The sequence below is a fragment of the Calliphora vicina genome, chromosome 1 (assembly GCF_958450345.1).
Source record: "Calliphora vicina chromosome 1, idCalVici1.1, whole genome shotgun sequence".
In the NCBI taxonomy this organism is placed as follows: Eukaryota; Metazoa; Arthropoda; class Insecta; order Diptera; family Calliphoridae; genus Calliphora; species Calliphora vicina.
Window position 1 is genome coordinate 58841919 of NC_088780.1, and position 12467 is coordinate 58854385.

The following is a 12467-nucleotide window of genomic DNA, read 5'->3' on the forward strand; positions in this document are numbered from 1 at the left end:
AAGCTGAACAAATGTAATTCAACTCAAAAACACCTCAGCTCTAACCATGTGAATATATATGTGTAATAATATCTCCAATAGTTCCCGAGATACCGAATTATTTCCAAAAAAAAAAAGTTTCTAAACCACTGTGCATTGTTTTAAATTTTGGCTATAACTTGGTTATTTTTGATAGTAACAGTTTAAAATTTTGTACAAATACATATGTAATATAATGTAGTGAATTGTAATCAATAATAAAATCAATTTCGAGTTTTTTTATGTTACATTGTTTTGCATTTTAGGTGACGATATATAAGCATAGCAGATTTTATTTTAAAACAAAAAATCTGAACAAAATCATACTATTTATGCTATGAAATGAAAATCGTAGTACTAAGTAAGGTATTAAGATAATGGAAGCTATATTCTTATTTTTTTAGTCCCGCTTAAGTTTTGAAAATTATGTAATTCATAAATTGTCCCGCTTTTTTTAACAATAAAATTATCATCGCTATGTATAAAACTTAGATTGAGTTCCATGCAAACTTGGAATTCCAGATAGTCATCAATAAACTGTTGGCTATGCTAAAAACGTAATCCCAAATAATAAGTATAATTCTATTTAAAATAACAAACATTTATTTAATAAAATCTACATATTTACTATATATTTTTTTTGAGATTATTTAACTATTTTACTATAAACTAAACCTAATTTAAATTCTTTTCAATTAAATGAATATAGAAGGCAGGATTTTTAATGACATTAAGATCTTTGAAATCACCAAACAATTGATGTTCCGAGTGGCTTCCGAAGATTTCTTTAAGAATTTCAGTGAATCTCTTCAACTCATGGGGATAGTAGGACAAACGGAATTCACTGCTCAAGTTGTTGGCTGCAATCAAATAGTCCATGGTGACCATAGCTGGTTTGCCGCAATAGAATAATACAGATGTCTTGATATCAGCGGTATGGCTTGTCTGAAATTATGCAATTGACAACAGTAAGATTAATATAAATAAAAAATATTAAAATAGGGGGTATAAAAAAAGACTGTAAAATATAGTGAATCTTTATCATGCATTCTACTAAGTATGTATGACAAATTACCTAAATTTAATAGTACGAGTTTGTACTTATAAATGCATGATTCTTGTTTGTTTGTTTCTTGTTTTTTTTATTATTTTTTTTTATTAAAGGTCAATGTCACAGATTGATAAGAAGTTATATACATATATTTCCGAATAGAATATCGTGCATATGTTGAATGTACTTTTATAATTTAATTTCCGTGGTACTATTATCAAATTTCTTTAAGTAAACGACCGGTTTGTTCTAGTTTTGAATACAATTTCTAAAACATATGTTTAGAATTTGTTTTTTTCTAAAAACAAACCAATTAAGAAAATGATTTGACTAGGGGTCACTCATACTATCAGTAAATATGTTTTTGCAATGAACTACTTATTTATATTGACGTCAAGATAAAATGGAAATGAAAACTAATTTCTGTTAGGGGCATTTCCTTGTAAGAACTATCGGAAGATGTATATATTTGAACTGGTGCAAACTTATAATACGTGGAACAAAACAAAAAAAATGGCGATTGTACCACTCAGTTGACATGTCCAAAGCAAGTCCAATGTATATTAACTTTATGTTTAAAAAATAGGCTTTTTTATATTATTTGTATATAATTTAATCAAGATGCTTGCAGTTAGTGTTCCTTAGATTTTAAACCGTTTTTGTATTACTAAAACCCAATTTTTACTTGTATAACTAAAGATAATATCTGATTTTAAATTTCAATGGTGCCTATAAAGATGCTTCACTTAATTATTTTACTGAACTACTTTGTAATTCGAAGATAAAATATTTGAAATAATCCCGGAATATTTCAAGATCCCGAAATTTAAAAATAGCCTCATTTGATATATGTGTCAATATAATGTTTCTATTGTATCAAATCCTAATATACAGAAGGCTTAATGATTTGTTGACTAACAAAATATCTACATACATAAATACCTATTAACTTTTTTTATCTCATAGAAAATAAAATCCACTTACATTATAATAAATACTTTTAGCGGGTGTAGAACCAGTTTCCAAAATGTTATCATAATTACGGTGATCAATCAAAAGCATACCACCGGGTTTCAAGCACTTTTCAAAGTTCTTAATGGCTTGTTTGTGCAACAATTGCTGAGGGGATGAATCCATTAAATGGGCAAATGAGTTGCCCAAGCAAACGACAGCATCGAAACCAGTTCCAACGACATCCTTAATTTCGTCATAAAGAGTCAACCAATTGGCTTCTTCAATAACTGCAGGAATAAACATTTTCAAATAAGGCATAATTTTTAGTAAAACATATTGAACGTGAAAATATATAAAGGACACTTACTCCACTTATCGAAGGAAGCTTCCTTGCGACGGCTCCAGCGTTCCTTCAAGGCATATTTCAACATTTTGTCAGAGGCATCTACGGAAACAACTTCAAAGCCCTCCTCCAATAACATAATGGAGTCAACGCTGTAAGAAAAGATAATTTCAAAAGAAAAATTAATAAAAAGTTATAAAAATCCATACATTTCGGGAAGTGCGGTTAGTATTATTGTGAAAATTAGTATTCAGTCTAATCGGATAATTTTAACCCTTTTTTCTATACCAAAAATAAATTTAAATCTTAATAATTTCTTATTTTTCTTAAAGTTGCAGTATTATTTCTGACTGATTCGTAGCAAAAAAAAAACAGTCGACACAAATGAACTATAATTTAAATAACCGATTTTTTTCAGCCAAAACAAAGAATTCGATCATTAAGATTCAATCAGTTGATTAGCAATAAATTCGATTAAAACAACTTAAAGAATCTTAATAATTAAACTTATAAAATTGAAATTGGTTTATATACATTCTGATTTGAAAGAAGTATTAGTTCTTAGTATTTATATTTACTATATTTATAGTAAATTAGTCACCTGAATCGTTAACGTATGGTAGTATCTAACCAAACAATCCGTTTGTCTCTTTGCGATTGGGTGGTTAGTTTACTAACCATATTTTCTATAGTCTTTAAAATATAGTTTATTGGCATCTATTGCCATTTTGCTAAACAATTGTATTTTTTGAAGTCATCGTTTATGATTTTTTGCAAAACTTTGCCGTTAGGTTGCTCTGGTTAGTTAAATATATTAATTTGAAAATATTGTAAAAATCAGAGTGTTTATTGTTCATCGAATTCAGTGTTACTTTGGTATTTCGGTTGTTTGGTCAGAAAATTTAGTAAAAAATATTCGATTTCAAAAAAATTTATAGGAAACAAAAATTTGTATCATAATTATTTTTAAAACCAACCGCCACGGTGGTTAGTAAACTAACCATTTCACTCTACAAAAACCTTGGAATGGGGTTGTTTTTCATGTTTTGATTTTATTTGTCTTACTCTTTATAATAAACCAACTCTGATTAAAGTAAAAATGCAATTGTTTTGATTTTAAACTTATACACAAAAAAGCGTGGCTGAAGGAGTTATACTGATAACGGGTTCTGTAAGTCCTTACAAATCAATCAGTTATTATAATCCTTTAATAATATCAAAGTAATGACTTATATAACTACCTATCTACCTACTAAGTCTTTGTGATAAGCACTTCCAATGTAATGAATTAAAATTCTATTCAGTAAATAGTGAAAAGCAATTATCTTTGTAATATTCAATTGGATACGCAATTTAATTCAAACCCCAAAAAAAAATTAGATATTTAAGATGTTATGCCATATATTGCCACGATTATTTAAACATAATTATAAAACAATTTTATTAGCGTTTTTGTTTTTATAAAACTCTATGAACTTGATTGAACTTCATTGCTACTTACTAGGGTATTCATTCGACTAATGATCGTTCGATTAATCGAATAATTTCTTACGAATAATTATTCGAACAATTTAAAAATGGCCATTTTCGAATAACGAATAATTCGAACAATTTTATGTAGAATAATCGAATAAAACGAATAAATGTTCATATATATTTAAATTTGTTAAATTGCTTAAAATTTTTCATAATTTCAAATTTAAATAGTAACAAGACTCACAAAAATAGTATTGTTTCTGAAATTCGACAAATAACTAAAGACAAAGGGACTTTCGATCACTGTAGATGAGTGTTCCGATAGCTCCTTCTATAAATATATAAATATTACTACAAGAAGCTACAATTCTAAAAACAAATCTTTCAAAATTTTTAACTTAGGACTTGAAACAATGAAAATAAAAGGTACGGAATAAAATATTTGTTATTTAGCTGACGAAAATTAGAAGAATCGCAATTAGTAATCAAAATATTAACTTAGATAAAATTGGAGTTGAATGTGATAGAGAATGTGATTTTGAAACGGTCGTCGAAAGTGATATTGAGATGACAGTTATAATGATTACATTGAAATCGATAAAGGCCATGATCTTAAAATATATATAACTGACGTTATTAACCGCGTACATAAGAGTTGCAAAATATTTAATAAATCAAATGATAAACACAAATATTGCAATATTTGTTGCAAGAAAAGCATGGAGTTCGTATTATACATGATTTTGAACATCGTTGAACATCTTTGTCTAACATGGTAATAAACTTTTTGCGTATTTGTAAATGCATCAATCATTCACTGCCTGACTTCAAATTAGCCACGTTCACTGACAATGATAGCAAACTTTGGACAGATTCCCTTTATTGTGTAATTCCCTAAGACCACTTTATTAAGCAAAGATTCGGTAACGTTGATAGAGTTTGATGTATAATACAATTTGTTATAAATAATTTAGAAATTGTGAATAATTAATTTACTAAAGAATTATTTACTCAATTTAAAATCCGAATTAATGAACGACATAAAAAAGTTCTTAATAAGTTTATATTGTATTTGAATTCAGGATCCTGTCCAACTAGCTCAAATGTTTTAAAGCATAGCTCCAAAACGGAAACTAAAGGGTTTGATAGTCAATTGTTTTGTAGATTGTTCGGGAGTTAATCTGATCAGAATATTTCTGTTGAAAATTTAATGATGGACTTTGTTTTCGAATGTTTTTTAACATTCAATACTTGAATTGTTAACTTTAACGTTATTTTTTGTTTTTCTTTAACAATAAAATATTAAAAAAACGACATCAAAACTTCATTCTTTAGTTTTTTAAAAAAATTTAAATTATTCGAATAATTCGATTAATTTTAAACGTGTGATCGAATTATTCGAACAAGTTAAAATCTCTTATTCGAATTATTCGTTTTATTCGAACAAGAGAAAAATCGAATAATTCGAATACCCTACTACTTACCCAGTACCACAGGCAACATCCAAAATACGTTTGCAATTTTTCGATTTTAATAAATTGATCAAAAACTGTTTGTAGTTATCAGTACGGGAGTTTTTGTCACCAATGAAAATCTCCCAAACTTTGGCGGCCTTGCCATCAGCATACTGATCACGGATACCTTCGGCAGAAATACCCTCTGAACGGGCAACGAAAACACTATCAGCGGAATTGGCAGTCATGATGGCGTAGCTCTTCTTTAATGTGTACTTGATCAGACGAAGTGAATGTTCAAACTAAATTTGCACTCTAATGCTACTTTTAACAAAAACTTTTTCCTAACAAAACTCGTCAAAAAAATAAAAAAACAAAAATATATATTACAAAAAAAAAGCTACAAATAAACAACAAATAGCGTCAACAACACTTGATAAGTGGAAGAATTAAAGAAATGACAACAAACTACGAATAAACGCACTGAAAAGCAACCGTTAAAAGCGAATTTAAACTGTGTCTGTGTAAACCACGAAAGCGAAACTGATAAACCGTTAAAATCTCCACCGTTGTTTCCGTGTATTTGTGCTGCATAGAGCTTTTATTAGGACCCATCACACCGATCTTTGATTACTCTACCATATGACATAATACATAATCGAGCTCTTAATAAGATGTTATTCATTGAACAGTTCTTAGGGTAGGGTGTAGCTTTTTCAAATGTTCAGCGTAATTTAATGAGTTGTACTGGAGAAGGCACGTATTAATTAATAGATTATATATTCATCTTATCAGTAGAATTTTCTGATTTGAATAGTTTTTATATTGATCTGTTGTTGTTCATTTGGATTTGAATGGCAGTGACCTTAGGATGATGTAGTGAAAAACTGCTTTCTTAATGAAAACATATTTTAGATTGAGATTCTGATTCATTTATTAATAATATATGAATTGAAAATACACCCTACTAACGATCAAATGTGAGACAAATAAGCCAAGGGATTTACTCAATCAGTGACTATACATAGGTAATAGAATTTTAAATTTTTAGGTTTATTATTATAAAATATTCAATAAAGAAATAGTACCACTGATTACATCTTTTGAATTCGCATTCACTAAACTATAACCCGTCCAGATTGAATTTTAAATTTATATAGCACCCCACAATAACTTTAGGGAAGAATTACCATCTGAGTATTTTGCAGACTCACCATACCGATTTTGTAGTCGACTACAATTATTTGATGCACAATGAAATAACTAAGCAGTGGTGTAGTGAGCACAACGGCAGACTGCCAAACAGAAGGTTGCAGGTTCGAATCGGGTCTGCGACTTATTTTTTTTATTTTTATTTTTTTGTGTAAATAAAAATTCTATAAATAACTCTACTAACAAAACAACTTATTTCTGGTCAAAATATAAAGGATTACTTTTGGGACATCGCGAACAAAAATAATGACTTCTTACAGTAGAAAAATAAGTAGTTGAACCTTATTTTTCGGCTTATTTGTAAGAAAAGTTTTTGCTGGGTCTCATCATCACGTTTTTGTATATAAAAGAGGAATTCCTGCAGAAGAAGTAATTTTTCAATAGGATGGTGACCCAATACACACATCAAAAATAGTAAAGAATGGTGTTCCTAGAAAAATTTCTTATTAATGCAGTTATCAGCTCAATGTCCTGAGTTCAATCCTATTGAGAATTTTTAGTGAATCGTGAATTGGCGGTTGAAACAATACCGATTAACTCCTACCAATTTGTACGAGCTTTAACAGCGGGTTGAGTACGAGAGAGAGAGCATTCCAAAAAAAGTTAATGAAAAATTTATAGAAAATATGCCAATGCGTGTAAAATTTTATTTACGTAATAAAGGATTTTGAATTTTTTTAAAAAAATGCAATTCTTCCCTAAAGTTATTGTGGGGTGCAAAATTGAGTACATGCGAGTTATATTAGTTTTGTCTGTTTTTTTATTTAGAACTGGATGTTTTTTGTTTTGAATTGTAATTCATTTTGTTACCAGAGTTGGGGGTAGTGCATTCAACATTTCACTAGCACTAAATATTATTTAAAAAAATATATTTTTAACTAATTTTCATCAGCTTTAGTGGTAGTGAAGCTTATATTTTTATCACTAATATTTTTTAGTGATAGTGATATTTTTTTAACTATAAATCAATTGAGTGGTAGTGTAGAAATAAGCACTAAACTCAAATAGTTAAAAAATTTAACAATAAAAAAGCTTCAATAATTTTCTTTACACTAATATATTCAAAATTAGTGATCATGAAGTTATTCCAGTTTAAACTAGAATATTAAATATACAGATGTTTGTTGAACAAGCTTCAAAGTGTTTTTCAGCATCCGAAGAAATAATAACACAAAGTGTAATGTAGGATTCTTAGATTTTGGGGAAATTGACAGTAAGTGAAAAAGTTATTGAAGAAATTACTTAGTTTATTAACATCTTCAATATTAGGACCTTCAACCTTTGTGCAGAAAGATAGCATAGAAAGTGAAATACGTGCGTTCCTTTTAAGCTCGGACACTGATATTTGCAGTCTCACAAAATATTCAATAATAAGGCTAATGTTTTTTAAATTTAACACGCCTTTGGCTTCTTCTGCTCCAGTAGAGCGTTTATTTTTTTTTAGTAGAATGGTGGATTCTCCTCGGAGAAATAAATTAAGTGATTCGAATTTCGAAAAGCTTGTTTTACTTAAAGCCAATAATCGCTAATTATTTTCTGTGTAATTGTTTATTTCTCTTTTTATTAAATATATTAACTTAAACTATGAATAGAGTAAAACATTTCTTTGTTGAAAAAAATAGTGCAGGAATATTTTTTTAACTAAAAATTTTAGTGTAGAAAAAATTATTTCATTAGGCTGCAAAAAAAATATTTTAACTATTTTCAAAATATTATTAGTTAAACAATTTTAACTACACTATCACTATTATTGAGTGAGGCTTATATATTGTTCAACTCATCACTAAACATTAAAAAAATTAGTGAATTATTTTACACTACCACTAACTATTAGTGATAGTTAAAAATTAGTGCACTACCCCCAACTATGTTTGTTACATATTAAACATAAAATAAATGACAGAAAAAATTTTTGGATTTGCTTTATTAGTTTTATTTTTATTCCATAAGAAGTGCACAAAATAGAAACATGTACTCATTTGAGCTCCCCACTGTATATACCTATGTGGGACTGCTATGAATATTTCAATGTGTTACAAACGGAGTGACAAAATCAATGTACCCCCTTCTTTTTTGACAGTGTCTGCATCAATCGAAAGATTGATGAACAACGTTTGAGCAACAATTATTTAAGCCTATATAAATCAATACTATTTGTATTTTTGGATAAACGTGACACTGTGAAACACGATGGAGGCCATGTCATGGTGTGGGAATGCATGTCGTCAACAGGGGTCGGGAATTTAGTGTTTATCGATGACACTAAGTATATTTTAACTTATTTAAAAATAATTTATTGCAAAGTGCTGAGAAATTAGGTATAAGAGGCGATTTTAGGTTTTACCAGGACAATGACCCAAAGCAAACGTAGAAACTTGTACAAACATGGCTTATTTGTAACTGTCCTAACATCGTTGAAATTTAAGTTAACCCACTACATATCAATGTTATTGAGAATTTGTGGAGTGTTCTGAAGATAAATATTAGAAAACATCAGATAAATAATAAGCAGGACTTAAAAAATGCACTCCAACATGAATGACAGAAGATAACGACGGAATATATGTACACAACAACTAATTAACTCTATGCAATCTAGACATAAATCAGTTTTAAAACAAAAGGAATATCCCACAAAATTGTTTTAATTTATTGTTTGTAATAATTTAGTATGTGCTCTTTGTAGTGCAGAGAGAAGACAATTGGTTACTTTATACATCCCAAGTAATCTAGCGTGAAGATAATTGTCTCTAAGTAATCTGGAGTGTAGTCACTTTAAACGTTTTGTGGAAAAATATATTTTTTTCTTTATTTCAACAATATAGGAACAATATAATTTCAAAATATAAAGAAATTATTAATATTGATTAAAATGCACTACATGACATTCATTGTCTTTTTCATAAAAAATTTAAAACTATTCTAGATCAAATGCATCTAAAATTGTATTGAATAATACAATTTATTTTCAGAATGTGATCTGATTATTTGGAAAAATAAAACGATTTTTAAGATTTATTTTGTTTTATTAAAAACATTTTTTTAAATAGTTTTATTGCAATAATAAGCTCAGAGTTGTCATTTTGTTCATTGGAACCAATATAAATATTTTAAACTATATGGTTCGAAGTCTTTTTGATGTTGATGGAAGCTGTAAATTCTGGGTATCGTCACTCTCATCTTTCGAGGCCGAATCTATTTCTGTTTCACTTTCTAAATTAGCTTCATTATCATCTTCATTTATTTCTTCTTGGTCTATAAATAAGTTTTTACTTCACCAAAAAATTTCCACTCGAACAGTGTCAGGCGACTTTATTCCTCGGTATCTGTAATTTTTTTTTTCAATTTTCACTCATAGTAGAAAAAATCGTCAAATTGGCCCAAATGTATTCGGATCCATGTCACAATACATTTGGAACACATAACGTGTTAGACCATTTAAGTATGTTGGTATGTACATATAACAGATGTGTAACAGTTTAGGGGAATTAAATAGGACATTTGTTGTAGGGTTATTTAATTAGTCGCCTTAAATACCCATTTAAAATTAACATCATATGCTATGTAGGAATATTCTATATAAATTTCTTTCTAAATACAATAATAAATAGTTCAAAACAACTTTAAATGAATGTTCCATATTTGTTTATGCTTTTTTCGTGTTGTTATTGTTATTGCTATCTAATGATAACCCCGAAATAATTCTTTATCACTTTCTACTATTTTTCGTCTATTTGTTTTGTTCGCATATTTAATGTTTCTCTGCTGATGTTTAGCGTCACAAAATTTGCCAAAGCTTGTATGTGTGTATATGTACAAACATATATACATAGGTAAGTTAGTTTTTTGTTTTGTATTTTTTTTTAGCAAATAATAACACTATGCTACACCAAAACTATGCTAGGGTTCTCAAACAACAATTCTGTTTTATTGGACTCCAAAGAGTTATAATTGTTCACGATCACTTCGTTTAGTGCTAATTTTGTTAACTATTGTAGTGAAATAACGATATTCTTAAACTTTATGAAAATCGGTGAAAAAAAGTCAATTAAAAAATGAATGTTGTGTCACTGTGTAATTATGTATTAAAAACAACAAGCAACTTGTTTAATATTCATTTGTTAGTGTATTATTTAAAGTTGACGTATGTTTAGTACTTGTTGATAAAAGCTCTAAAATAATAAAAATAGCTTTTATAAGCTAAAAGTTTTAATTCAGTAGAGCTTTTGTGAAAAGTTTCACACATACTCATATCATACAGAAAGTTTAGAGATGGTATTTATAATGCACTTGTCGATAAAGCTTTATTTACAGCTTTTAGTGATGGACATAGTACGTTTATAATTCAAACTGAGAATTTTCAAATGTGTCACCAAAAACAATACAAACAGTACTATTCGGCTGTGCCGAATCTAAAACAATTGTTAAATGAGTTTGAAAAATATCAAAATTTTTACAAAAATGCATTCTTCAGACAATGGTCTAAATGAATATTTTTTTAAATCCTAAGTTTATCCATAAAAACTAGTTTTAATTTATTTTTAAATTATCCATTACACAGAGGAACAAAATTGACATTTTGGTTTGGTGCCGCGAAAAATGTTTTTTATAAAACATGTATGGGACATTACATAGTCAAAACTATATTTAGTTTTTTTTTGAGGAGCTCTTGTTTTTAAGATATCGCGGTTTTAGTTTTTTTTCTTTTTGTTGGGTTATTTCATAAATGGAGACTAAAATTAAAAACGCATCTTTGTACTGGTATTCTACACAAAATTATCTTTTCTTTGACATCAATTTTGTTTATCTAAGTTTCAGGATATATTGGTGATATCGCAAGGATGTTGAAAATTAATTTTTTTCAGTTTCATCCTTATAAGTTTGACCTATGGTAAAAGGGTTCAAAATTTTGTCACTATATACAATAAAAACTTATCAATAAACTAATTTATATAATAATATCGAAAATTCGCTGAAAATATACTAAACTATTTGGCAAATAACTCAAAGTTTTACAGTATTTTTCATATGTATTTCATATTAAAAAAACTATATAAATGTTCGTAACTTGAATGTTTTACACCTGTTTTTTATACCCTCCACCACCATAAGTGGTGAATGAGGGTATATATAAGTTTGTCATTCCGTGTGTAACATTGAGAAATATTCATCTGAGACCCAACAAAGTATATACACTGAAAGAAAAACCTTCGTAAATACAACGTTTTTCTACGTTATATTAATGATTTTGTTCTTGAAATCAGTCCGATTACCGGTGTCATTGCATTAACGAAAAATGTTTCATTAATCTCAAAATTTTAGTAAATATAATGAAATAATGTCATTAATATAGAATATATAAATAACGTCACCATACGTGTTTACAATGTCAAATATCATTAAACCAATGATACAATTTCGTCAATATAATGAAAGGGTTTCATTAAATTAATGAATCTCTTTCAATACTAATATGAAAAAAATCATTAATTTAATTTGACATTGGTTTAATGACATTGCTTCACTAATATAATTATATCCTACATTAATGGAACGATGTTTTTACATTTCAAAAATTAATTTTGTCATTGATTTTCCTACATTGTTTCGTAAATAGAATGTGCTCCTTCATTAATGAAATGAAATATATCATAAATATAATGATTATATGATATTATATTAACAATATTAATCATTATTTTAATAAAAGGTTTCATTTCAAAAACGATTCCTTTCATAATAATAATGAACAAAAATAAGTTATTTATAATTACAATTTATTAGGATTTTGATCTAAATGTACATATGTGTTAATAGTTTTAAAATACTTTTTTTATTTAAATTCGATTTCAATATACATACTTCTCATTTGTATAAATAAATACAAAAAATATAAGCGGTATTCACAATGTTGAGTACTTGGCCTAGTAAAAAAGCAGAAAAGCTATTTATTGACAAA

General features: G+C 27.9%; 1 protein-coding gene across 1 annotated transcript; it reads right to left on the minus strand.

Moving 5' to 3' along the window:
* Nucleotides 1-598: 598 nt before the first annotated feature.
* Gnmt (Glycine N-methyltransferase) lies at nucleotides 599-5617 on the minus strand. The gene is made up of 4 exons (XM_065514697.1): nucleotides 5327-5617; nucleotides 2391-2518; nucleotides 2054-2310; nucleotides 599-963 (listed from the first exon to the last, which is right to left on the minus strand). The coding sequence occupies exons 1-4, from the start codon at nucleotides 5542-5544 to the stop codon at nucleotides 694-696; spliced, it is 873 nt and encodes a 290-aa protein (XP_065370769.1). The 5' UTR covers nucleotides 5545-5617; the 3' UTR covers nucleotides 599-693.
* Between the last annotated feature and the right edge of the window lie 6850 nt (nucleotides 5618-12467).